The sequence below is a fragment of the Arachis stenosperma genome, chromosome 2 (assembly GCF_014773155.1).
Source record: "Arachis stenosperma cultivar V10309 chromosome 2, arast.V10309.gnm1.PFL2, whole genome shotgun sequence".
Taxonomy (NCBI): domain Eukaryota; kingdom Viridiplantae; phylum Streptophyta; class Magnoliopsida; order Fabales; family Fabaceae; genus Arachis; species Arachis stenosperma.
In genome coordinates, this window is record NC_080378.1 from 186,995 (window position 1) to 200,204 (window position 13,210).

The window sequence follows — 13,210 nt, forward strand, 5'->3', positions numbered from 1 at the left end:
AGTTCAAATTTCAGACACAAATTGCGCCAATTGAAGCTTAAATTTCCAATCAGTAAAAACAGGTAACATAAAGCGTTGAGGGTGTGTGGTTGGGGGAATTATAAATAATTTCTAATTTTAAGATGGAAATATCATATTTCCATGTTTGGTTCAAAGTTTGAAAAGCTATCTCCAACCAAGTTTGATTCCAGGGAACCAAAATACCATCATTTTAATTTCCATCTTCCCCCTAGGTATTTGATTCCCATGGGAATGGAATCTAAGTAATAAAGTGATACTTGAACCACACACACACTGAGAAAAATAGGAAGATATGGCAAGCCATAGATGTCATCATGGACAAAAACGAGGAAGAAGTGAAGGACGCAAAGTGGGAACACACGTAGAGCTAGAGAGATAGCTCGGCGGGAGTGACAAAAAAAATATGGGAGTCCACGCCTCTATGCCTCTGGTCGTGATAATACATTGAGCGCTACTGTTGCCGGAGAACAATGTTGTGCCGCTACAAGTGTTGTTTGAGACTATCATTGTTATTGTTCCGCCTTGCCATGCGACGCCCTGTGCCACCCACAGAGTTGTTGCCGATGGCGTCTGCTCCTACTAAAGCAGATTGCTGTTTTGCATCCACACCGTCTACCGCCGTTTTTTGTTCCTGCTCAGCTATACCTCTGCTTGCTAGGATCGCTGCCGGAGGTGACAATGCGAGACAGATTCGGGAGGTGACATAAGGTGGAGACCCGGTCATAGGGGCGGAGAAGAAGAGGGAGGAGGAGGAGCGGCGATGACGCTCGAAAACGAGAGCAGAGAGTAAAAGGGAAGAGGAGGGTTGGCGGAGATATGATGGAGAAGATATGCATAGGAGAGTAAAAAAAGAATTTATGAGTTTGATAGTTTGAGGAGAGAATTGAGTGGATGATAGTAAAAAGGGTTTAAGGGTAAAATTGGAATAAAAATGTTGACTAATACTTGCCTGTTTATAACTTAATAGTTAGGATAAAATTGAAATTTATTTCAAACGTTAAAAATAAAAGTAAATCGAATTAAACGTTAGGAGTAGTTTTGAAAATTTTCAAAAAGGTTAGAGATAAAAAACATACTTTACCTTAAATTAGATTAAAACTTGGATTCTAAAGGACCTCCGAGGAGACAATGAGCTTTAGCGCATGATTAAATTAGTATATTGATATATACTTTGACCAAAGCACGATTGTTAAAAATCAAGGTTATGAGAACTGGATCGGTCAATGAACTGATAAGATAATTGGTTCACTTGTTGAATGATCCGACCGGAGTTCAACTGGAGTTCAATCAGTTTAATTAAATATTAAATAAAATTATTAAAAAATTCACATATAATTTTAAATATTTAAATTCAATAATTTCTAACCTAATAATATTCAAAATTTCACAAATTTACCTAATAAATTATCTATAATTTATCAATAAAAATTTGTAAACAACTTCAAATATCAAAGTTTATAACTAAAGCAGATTAAATTGCACGTAAATGACAAACATAATGTTCAACATACAACCAAAAAAATTTAACCATAAGAAAATCAGCAACAACAACATCATTCATTTTCCATAATAAGTAACATTTCAGAAAATCAGCAACTCAGGATAAGAAAACATCAATAAAATCATTATCAATAACTCAACAACTCAAAATTAAAACCAGCCACTCATAATTAAACTTAACTCAGCAACTCAAAATCAAACAAGCAAAAATAAATTGAAGATAAAGAGCTTACTGGCACGAGGAAGGAAGGGTAGTGATGGTGATGGAGACAGCAAGAGAGAGCTCAAAGCAGGGCCGTGGAGCTTGGCAACGCCACAAGCTCGACCTTCGTGCGATGGCGAGGAGAAGGGGAATGATGAGAACCGCCACAAATGATGAGAACCCAGTATTATTAACAAAAGTATTAACAAATTCTGAAAATTAGCATCTCAGTATTATTACCAAAAGTACAAATTACAAAACAAGCAAAAATAATTTCAAGCAACAATGCTTACCAGCACAGAAGGAGGAAAGGGAAGTGACGCTGCCAGAGGAATGGAAACTGCCGGCGAAGACACACACACACACACACACACAGAGAGAGAGAGAGAGAGAGAGAGAGAGAGGGGAACAAATCGAGGAGAGCCGAACCGTTGAACAGAGCTTCCACACGCAATGCAACACCCACGGTCTGTCCCCGGAGGAGAAGAGTTCGGCGATGATTGAAGAAGGTTGGTGGCTGCTGCCGCTACGTTTGAAGGAGGTTTGGCACTGGGGTTCTCCAATTTGAATTGTCAAAGAGAAAGAGAGGGGTTGAGTGCCTTCGTACAGGTATTACTATTGGGCAATTTTTTTTTTTTGTTGCTAAACGATGCCATTTTGAGTTATAATCACTGAACCAAACATGTTTAAAATTTCGACCAATTTCGACGGTTCACCAGTTAACTACCGGTTCGATCGATTATCAATTTTTTATCATACAATTTTTGGAATCAAGCAAATCGATCAAGTAATCAGTTTTTAGTTAACCCGATTGAACCGATCAATTCAGTTCGATTTTCAGGTTAAAAGCTATTATTTCGAAATTCACTTGTTTGCGTCTTTCTTTACTATATTCTTGGTACCCAACTACCCATTTCACATAAAAGTAGAAATGGACTATGACTGAAACATAGTTAAATCTAAGTTAAGGGCTGAAAGGAAATTTTCTTAAAGAATCATACAAGTAATCTTATAACTTGTACTTGTCTCGTTTATTCTTTGTATATAGCAAGATCTTAAACACTTATCACGATATTGCGAAGGAAAATGTTAATGGTTTAGTAATCGTGAGAAATAATGAATAAAAATCAAAGCGACTAATACCTTTATATTTTGATCATTTGCATGTAAGTCAGCAAGGTCAACTATTTAACATTGTTCTCACTTCTCATTTGCTTTGCAGAATACTCAAATTCACTTCTCCTTTGGCAATTTGCCACATGCTTAAAGAATATGGGCTTGGAGTGAGTTGGATACAATGCATGAAGAAAATTTTAACGCTACCCATAAGGCCATAAAAACAAAAGAACTAATTGCATATAATTGGGCCTTTCCACAGTCAGGGCCCACATGCTACAATTTATGTTAATACATTACACCTGTTTAACTCGTGTATTAATGACAAAAAAAAACGTGTGTTGCACCTTTTATCTTTTGTTTTTTATTTTAAGTTACCATTTTTATTTATGAAAATTTTGGAGAATACTAATAAATCTACTTACCAATAAATAAAACTGTTAAAAAATAGATTTTTGCTAACAAAACTATCTGAACCTTAAAAAATTATTTAAAATTTTTAAGATACCCTAACTTCTCTTTTTACTTCACACCTCACTTCTCCAATCCCAAATCCCACTACTACTCAAATTCTTCCTCAGTGCCACTCTCATCTCCAACTACCATCATCACTGTCGTCATCACCACCACTGCTATCACCGCCTCCTTTTCTAACACCACTGCCGTCACCCCCCCCCCCCCGGGACAACAGCCTCTGCGCCAGCGTTTCAACTTTGAAGTGCTACTCACGGAGGCCGGAGCTGAGGCTGGAACTGAGAGGTTCAAAGATTCAGCAATACGTCATCATCATAGTCTTTTTTAATTTTCAATTTTTAATTTTTGTTGCTTCATTCTCTAATTCTGCATCTCCAACTTATTATTGAATTGTAGATATATAATTGTTGAATTTGAATGTTTCACTTCTGTTGTTGGAATTTAAATGTGTTTGTAATTCTGTTGCTAACAATATGGTTCAGTTGAGACGTTGTTTGAATTTGAATGTGAAATTCTGAATCTGAATACTCCTCTTTAAAATAAATTTTCCAGCATTGATAAATAACTTCTCTCTTTCTCTCTCTATATGGGCTTTCTCTCTCACTCTTCCTCCCTTGTTCTATGGTAGTGGTAAAGAAAAAGATTTGAGAATGGTGATGATTGGTAGTGATAGTAGTAGTTGTAGATGAGAGTGGTGGTGAAAAAATATTTAGGTGAGAGTGGTAGTATGGAGTAAAAAGAAAAGTTAGATTATGTTATAAGGTATTTTAAAAATTTTAAATAATTTTTTAAGATACGGATGATTTTGTTAGCAAAAATCCATCTTTTATGGATAGAAATGGTAGTTTTTGTTTATTTATGAAAAAATTTGTCAGCATCCTAAATTGTCAGAAATAGAAATGATAGTTTATTATTTTATTTTTTAAAACATTTAAAATATGCACAACGCGTATGACATCTCAGTTACAAGCGAGAAAAAAACTCAAAAAGTATGTAGAAGATGCAGAAACCTTCAGACGTGCTATAGAAATATGGCAGATTACAAGGTACGAAAATGAACAATGATGTAAAACAGACCATAAGATGGGCAGAAAGGTAAGTGGAATTCAAGATGTGATGGGGTATAACCGTATAACAATCATGAATTCATAATACAGTGCAACATGTCCACTGCGTCATTCTCCAAAAGTTACTTCGTTGATTTGTTTTATCATAAACATATCTGATCCTAGTTAACTACAAAAAGGCTTGAATTTGCTTTCATCAAAGTAAGCATAAGTTATTTTTTTATTTTATATATATATAAGGAGTCAAATACAGAAGAACAATATGAAATTCTAACAGATTTTATTTTTGATATTAGAGTAGCAACGGTGTTCTTTTAAAACGTGGGTTGATGGGAGTGTTATTTTCAAATGTGGAACCATTTAATTAGATAAACAAAAATCGGACCGTCCGATTTGTGAGGATACAGAAATTGGACCGAGAGATTTGTAAGAGTATAAAAATCGGACCGATGGACGTGTGAGAGTACAGAAATTGGACCGAAAGATTTCTGTTACAAAAAAATAAAAAAATTTGAAGTATATAAATCGGACTCTCCGATTTGTGTATCTTCCACACTTTTGAAAAACACAAAAAATTACAATGTTAAGGTATATCACTACTTTTACTTCCATATACCAATAAAATAGCCAAAATCTAAATATAGATATTATTTAATGTGCGCAAATCCACAATCAAGATAGTGAAAATCAACGAGTGGAACCTTAAATCCGTAAAGCTAGTAAATAAAGAAAGTTGTTCATAACCAGATAATAGCTGATATAATATAAGGATATGAACATTAAAATGACAATGAAAATAAGCATAACTTCACTAGTTCTACTACCTTATATATTCGAGAGCAGGTATAATCACAATCAAATTAACATCTATGTGTACATGTGCGTTGGCTTACATGCTCTAAACACGAAATTTGCACGGGGATATCATGCAAGTCAAGTCTCACAAAGCGATCATAAAGAACATAGCTACAAGAATAACAGAGAGTACTATATGAACAAATTTGTTTAGTAACCCTGAAGAAGAAAAAAGGACGCACCAGAAGATTTATGAGAGCATAAATTTGGTTCTGGTGGCAATCTATCAAATCTATTGCCAGATAAAAGCAAGGACAACAAAGAAGACGACAAACAGAAGGAGCCTCTTCAGGTAATAATCTTGTTGCCCTTGACCAGCATGCAGAGGATATCTATGAGCATGGACACCGTGAAATGAATTAGAGTATCCATAAGGATAACCAGCTGCTCCACCATACATGGACCCATTATGATATCCGTGCAATTGAAAGTTGAACAGGGATGGTATAAAACCACCAAATGCCGCAGACAAGGTGAAATTCCCAAATCTTGCACTTGCCATTGGTGCAAAGCCTCCCAAGCCACCCATTAGACCAAATCCATGTTGATGAAAATGGTTTGCTTCGGGAGGAGGAGCTGCAGTTTCAGGTCTCTGACCGGTAGGACGATGAGGGATATTAAGACCCGGAATAGTTTTTGATCTCGGGTCAGTTGATGTCTTCCCTCTCCCATACAATGGAACCAGCTTCTCCTCCTCAATGGCGGCCTTGCAGACGGGGCATTCTTGCGATTGCGAGTGGAGGTGCAGCCACTTGTAGAGACATGGCCAGCAGAAGAGGTGGCCACACAAAGTGATAATTGGGTCTTGTGCTAAATCAAAGCATATGTTGCATTCAAAGTTGCCAGCATCATTGTTGTTATTGCTGTTGTTCGAGTACGAAGGGCTTGGGGGAGACTTGCTCGTTGATTCCCCAAACCCACTTGCCATCTGCAGAACCCTAAACCTTCAGATTCCTATGCAGATTTATCTACAATCTATTATTAATTACGTATGAATTTCTCCTACTGTAAACATATCATTATTTGGAATAGTGCTCAAAGATTTTATATCCGATTCATAATTCCTAATTCCATTGTTTTAAAGCAGCAAAATACATTTCAACAACAGAGAGTCAGAGACCATGTAAAAGCTCCATTGAAGGACGGAAAAGAAAGAACCCGTAAATTGCAAAATAAATTAAATTGAGAATATAATCGATACATGAATATCCATGAAAAATACAAGGGAATTAGTGTGAACACGTTCAAATTAACAATACCGCAGATCTAGTTTCATCAAAATCACAGAACGAGGGAATTAGGGCTAACAAAAGAGCACAAGGAAACGAAATTGACGAAGAAAGAAAAGGAAATCAGAGGAATAGTTGAAAACAAACCTGCAGACACCAAAAGAAGTAAGAGAGGGGAGATATCAGAAACGCGATCGATCCCGCATGTCAAAAGTCAAAAATACAAAATGGAAAGCAGGAGCTTCAGTTAATTTTTGTTTGTTTGTTTGATATGCGATTTCTTCATAAAACAAACTGGAAAAATAAATGAGTTTAATTTAATGCAAATTTATACGACGTCTTTATTGTATTTATTTATCTTATCCAAAATGTGTTCTGTAAAATACATTTTATATTTATAGCTCAAATAACATAATTTTTTCTTATAAAAATTTTCAATTAAAATATTATGGGGTCAAATTTTTTTATTTTTGATAAAAAAAATTATTTTTTATATTTATCGGTTGAGTTAATATATATTTTTAGGCAAAAATTAAGATAATTATTAATAAAAAATTTTAAATATTTTATTTTAATAAATATATAATATTTATATTGAAACTAAATTTTGAACATTTTTCTATAACAACTTTTGTATTAAATAATTTTAGCATATATCCTTAAAATACATGTTAGATAAATATTATATTTTTATAAATTTTTTAAAAGATCCAGTATATTATTTATTTATCTATTGTAGTAGACTACTATATATTATAGGAAGAATTTCACATGTGCCAGCCGCTTTATTGGCATAGCAATGTGCCAGGTACGGTTCGGTAACCCATAAGAATTTTGTCGTGTTATTAGGTGTGTAATGTCGTTAATGTCCATAAAATGACCGTAAAAAGACGATAAAAGGCAGTTCATGTAGTGCGGGCTGTGCGGCTTTATAGACAATTGTTGTAGTAAATCAGCTGGGAACTGATGACCTATTAGAATACAGGCCTGAAAACATAATGGATAAGTAATGAAAATTGGATAAAATTTTACAATTTGATGTGGTTGAAATTATTGGGCACAAATATAGTAAAAAGACTTTACTAAAATAAAAAGACTTTAAAAAATTTATTAATTAAAAAAAATAAATGATATTGTTGTAATATTATAAAATTGAATAATTTTTATTGGAATAATCATTAGATTAAATTTATTATTATTAATTATATTTATTTGATTTCAAATAAAATAAAATATGTGACAAAAATATATTATATATTTATGTATATTACATACAAAATATTTTTATAAAGATAAATAATCAACTACTATATATATTTATATATAAATATATATATATTATTTTATTTAATTTTTTAATAAAATTATTATCACCTGAATAATCATATTTAGTATAGAAAAAGAATTAAATTTGTTATGACCAGATAATTAAACTTTTTCATAAATACTAAATATTTTTATATAGCTAATGGCTGATGTAATATAATTAAAAATGATTTGACATACTTTTTTTATATATCAAAATTAATATTAATATACAAGTTTATAACTTACATGAATTTAAGCCAAATATAAATTAAACACATGGTAGATGAAAAGACAAAAACATCTAAAAGTAGTAGCTGCTTAGATAGGTAGTTAAAGTGGGAAAGAACCGAATCTACTGGGCTCATTTTAATCACCATATAAATACCACATAATTTTTTTAACCACTAAAAAATAATTTTCTTTTATCTAATATTACATTATAATGCATGTTAATTAAAATAGAAATTTTTTAATTTAAAAAAAATTATTTGTCAATTTAATTTAATTCAAAATACAAAAATTTACTAATTTATATATTTAGTATCATTTTCGTAGTCAATAAATACAAAAATAATTTTTAAAAGGTAACGCAAACATAATCAACAAAAACGAGATAAAATTATTTTTCTATTTTTTCATTTCCTGTCAGAAAAAATAAAACAAATAATTTTTTTTCAAGTTTTTGTTATTCTTGGCAGCGAACATGTGTGTGAGAGAGAATGATTTTTTATATGATTTTGCTAATATTAGAATATATAATTTTGAGTAATTATATGTGACTTTTATTTTTGTTTTTATGTTATATATACATGAAATTGATATTTGAAATGATGAAACTGTTGAACATGTAAAGGTCTTGGTTTTGTGATAATTGATCCCGTCATAGATTTAGGGGTGAGCACGGATATTGGGTACTCGATTATTCGTTCGAATCCGAACTAAATCAATTAAATTGGTTTTAGAACTAAGAGTAATTAGTTCGGTAACGGCTCTGAGGGTGCGGAATCCGAACCAACCCGCAGATCCGACCATATATTAATTAAATAAAAAAATAAAAATTATATATATATGTGTGTGTCTTTTAATGATTTTGAGTTTCTCTTTATTGTATTTTTATATTTAGCTTTTAATGTGTTTGGTGTTTAACATGTTTGGATTTTAATGTCTTTAGTGTTTAATATATTTTAATTTTAATATGTTTAGTTTTTAATATATTTGGTGTTTAACATGATTGGATTATTTCTATTAATTTTACATGTTTATTGTACTTACAGAATTTTTAAGATAAAAGTTTCATTTTTTTTATGAATTTTTGTTTTATCGGGTACCTAATTATCCGACCCGAACCAATCCGTTCTTAATCGATTTGGTTTGGTTCGGGTACATACACAAAAATATGTAAATCCGAACCAAATCGAACCAATTACAATTCAATTGGTTCGGTTCTAATTTCACCCTAAATCCGAACCAACTCGACCCGTGTTCACCCATACTTGGATTATCATGCTAGAGACATTCTAGTAAATGGTTAAGAGACACACAAAATGATATTTGGAGGAAAGAGACTCAAGTAGAAGAAAAAGTGAGGAAAAACTACGGTCAAACTACAAAGCTTAGGTAGAAGTAGAAATGATGGTGTACCATTAGCCAAGGAGGACCTTCGCAAGCCAAAACCTCTTATCATGGAGGAGGAGCAGCAACAAAGGAAGAAGAACCACGGTAACTCAGTGAACCAGATCTGGAAACAGATAAAGAGACTGAAACGGCAAAACCAACCGTCAAAGGGAAGCAGAACATAGGCGAAATAAGAGGCGGTTCAGTGTGAAAAAAAATGAGGCGCCAAGCGACAAAAAAGCAAAAACGACTTGGAGGAGCCGCGGAAAACCAGGAACGACCAGCGCTGAGCCGTTCGGCCTCCAACGTGGCAGTAACACATGGATGATGGTGGTCGGCAGTGGCAAAACTAGAATTTTAATATGTAAATCTATATGTTCGTCAGATGAAAAACTATCCTAACATTGTTTCGGATCAAATTATAAACTTCTACAAATTCAAATAAATTGATTTCACAACAATGTTATACAATTAACATTACATTTATTTGGACTTGAACGCTAACTTATGAACAACACAAAACATATTATTTTGTTTGGTAGACATGTTTTTGCAAGTCTTCATTGACGTAAACAAGAGTTCCAAATTCAATTCATTTTAGTATCGACTTAGCATTCGATTTTACAAATAATTCTTTAGAATAAGTTAAACTTAGAGTGTATGATTTTTACCAAATTCAAAGATTTAAAACAAAAATAGGTTAATAATCAATTAATTCAATTAAGACAAATTACAAGAGTGTTTAAAATGAGTCAAAATAACTTGTACACATTAAATATATCACTTTTTATAAATTTGAGTTTTAATAAATAAAATAAAAAATCTTTTAAAAAATATTAATGACCTTAATAATAGAACATATTAAAATATAAATAAATAACATATAAAATAATAATAAAAAATAATTGCTTTATTTATATATATTGAAAATGCTCATATTTATCTTGATTAAACCAAATTTACTTTTTTTTACCTCATGATTATAAATTCATTATGAAATTGTTCCGGGACTTACCTAGAACCGGACGGTGGTTGGGCTTATTTGTGAGGCCCACGCGTTGGAGGAGTGTGGTCTCCGACTTGGTTTACGTCTGGGAGCTGCCTCCGAGTTGTGTATGTGAAAGAATGGGGGGTGGTACCTGCAAAGACACTCCGATGTCTAAGTCAGCAAGGGTATAAGCAGGTCTAGAGAATATTGGGACTTGGAGATACCTGAGGGGTGTCAGGGTATTTATAGTAGTGAACCAATAACCACCGTTGAAGTAGTGCCACTTTTTTAGGGTGTTAACCGTCCCTTTATCTTGGGGAGGTTAAGATATGGCTTCTGGAAGTGGGTAGAGAGATTTTAGGGGCAGTTACTCATTTGAATGAGTGATTATCTGCCAGCTAATCTTCGTTCCCGACTTCTTTAGAGTTAGTCGTGATAGGAACCGACTTCGTAGGGAGGAGGTCGATACAAGGCGAAGCTCAACCTTTTTGGGTTGAGCCTTTTGTTGGGACCTGACCCTTATCGTTGGGCCTGGGTATGAACAGAAATATATATGTACCTACCGTTATATACATGTAATATTTTAAATGGTATGTAATTATACATATAATATTTTAAATAAAAATCTATTTTACTAATATTTTTAACAAACATAGTTATTTAACATATTTTTAATAGCTATATAAAATAATCTATCTATCATATATCGTAAATTAAAATATAATTTATTTATTTTATATTTTATTTGTTGCAATAAAAAATAATATCTTAATATAAATTTTATTTATTTTTTTGGTCGGGATATAAATTTTATTTGTTGAAATAGTCACATATATTACTGTTATCACATCTAGATCTAATGGTTCCATCTCACATTCTCGTTGTTATAGTGTTACTCATTCTCCCAATCTTTGCATCGGCTCCCACAAGGCCAAAACACTCCCAAGGCTTGGTTCCAAACAATGGCTTCACAAAAACACAAAAAACACATTCAACTGTTCACTATGTAATTTTTACCAACTCTAATTTGGTTCACGTTTCAACCTGTTAGAAGAACAGCCAACACCCTCTGTCTCTTTACTCTACTATATAACTCTACCAATCCATCTCCACCTTTATAATTTTTTAATATATATCTCAACGGTTCTGCATTATGGCATAGCAATATATCAGTAAAGTGTCCTGGCACATGTGAAAACTTTCCTATATTATATATAATGAGATCTTGGAAAAATTTGCTGTAGAAGTTTTTACTTTTAAAATGTCTTTTATTATATAATATTTTTACTATTTTCAAGATTTAAATTTAAATTTTTAAATAAAATAAAAATATTAATTATCTCAATTATTTAGATATTTATTATTATTCTATATATTTAATAAATAAAAAATGAATTAATAAATATATTAGAGTCTATTAATATAATAGTTTTTTTTATCATATGATTAGTTAAAGATGATAGTAGATACGAAGCTTTTCGAATATGTGATTCGCAAATAACTTTTTATCAAACGAAAGAATAATTTAATTATAAACAAAAAATAATATTTAAAAAATTATAAAAATATATAATGTTTAATCTTAATTAAATTGTTAATCTTCGAGTACCAAAAAATGTAAACAACTTGATCATTATCGTCCATACGAAATGGAATTTTTTTTGTGTACAAAGATATATAAAAAAAAGGACAACAAGAGAACAAAAAAAAAAAAGAAACAATAGGATGTACAAAAAATATATTCTAAGTCATTCTGTAGCAGATGAAATATGAATGTGTATAACTGTAGCCAGTCTCCTGCTGTATAGTTCTCACGGGCTCTCTCTTTGGCCAACTAATCTACCACTGCATTCGTACATCATTGGATAAATACAAAACATAGCTCCTAACTTGGGTTATGTTTGAGCTCAAAAATTCTTTGCAATAAGTTTAATTTCTCTCCCCATGGTCTTTTGGATAACAATAGTAATTAACAAGGAAAAAGGTATACATTGAATCAATCTCACAAATCACACAATTCACTCCAATCTCAAAAGCCATCAACAGTTCATACAAAATCGTCTAAATTGCAGCACACATGACACTTACTCCATGGACTTTACCGGAGCTGCCATGAATCCAATTTCCTGTTTCACCGCGGAGGACACATCTAAAGCCAACTAGCTTCTCCTCTTGGAAGATATTTCCATCACAATTCAGCTTTAGGTACCTAAGTACCGGATATATCTATGACCTGGGAAGGACATGCAAGATGTCATGGGTGTTTGATAACTCAGTCTCTCTTAAGGTTTCTACCATTGCTTGAGTTTTGTAGCCTACCAAATAAATAGTGGACCTTTTTATTAATGATGAGATCTTCATTGTGATAAATTTAAATGCACCACAATTCAGCTATAAATATTTTTAAGTTTTTGTCTCAAATTCCTCAATGCATCCAAATTTTAAAGTCTTGACCGTTGAAGAAAAGAGTATCGGTGAACCCTAAAAATGGACAAATCTGTCTTACTTTCCTGCAGTCCTTTAGATAGGGCAATGTGATCTTTATATGGGCTTTGCACCAAAGACAGATGACTGATGCCGCCAACTAACAATGACATCGCAACTCTGCGGTTGGAAGAGCATGATTGAGGCCCAACTATGATAATAAGATTTTTTCAAGGATTTTAGGCTTTCAAATCCATCTCTAGTCTTCTTGAATATTCCAATCAATAGCGCATTCTAAGAGTCAAAGATATCCATTTTTGGTAGAATAGACCCTATTGATCCATCTCCACCCAAGCTCACTGTCAATATTAAAAGGCACTGATGGCTCAAAATCTCATGTTACATCTCCTCT

At 32.5% G+C, this 13,210-nt stretch overlaps 1 protein-coding gene across 2 annotated transcripts; it reads right to left on the reverse strand.

The window, feature by feature from the left end:
- Window positions 1-5,128: 5,128 nt before the first annotated feature.
- Window positions 5,129-6,776, reverse strand: LOC130957980 (uncharacterized). 2 transcript variants are annotated; one of them, XM_057884860.1, is made up of 2 exons: window positions 6,612-6,763; window positions 5,129-6,189 (listed from the first exon to the last, which is right to left on the reverse strand). In XM_057884860.1, the coding sequence occupies exon 2, from the start codon at window positions 6,161-6,163 to the stop codon at window positions 5,468-5,470; it is 696 nt and encodes a 231-aa protein (XP_057740843.1). In that variant the 5' UTR covers window positions 6,164-6,189; window positions 6,612-6,763; the 3' UTR covers window positions 5,129-5,467. The 2 variants fall into 2 exon arrangements, with proteins under 2 accessions (XP_057740843.1, XP_057740836.1); XM_057884853.1 differs by having other exon boundaries at window positions 5,132-6,163; window positions 6,612-6,776.
- Between the last annotated feature and the right edge of the window lie 6,434 nt (window positions 6,777-13,210).

Excerpts from the sequence above, each read along its gene's own strand:
- LOC130957980 (XM_057884860.1), bottom strand. The coding sequence starts at position 6,163 with ATGGCAAGTGGGTTTGGGGAATCAACGAGCAAGTCTCCCCCAAGCCCT.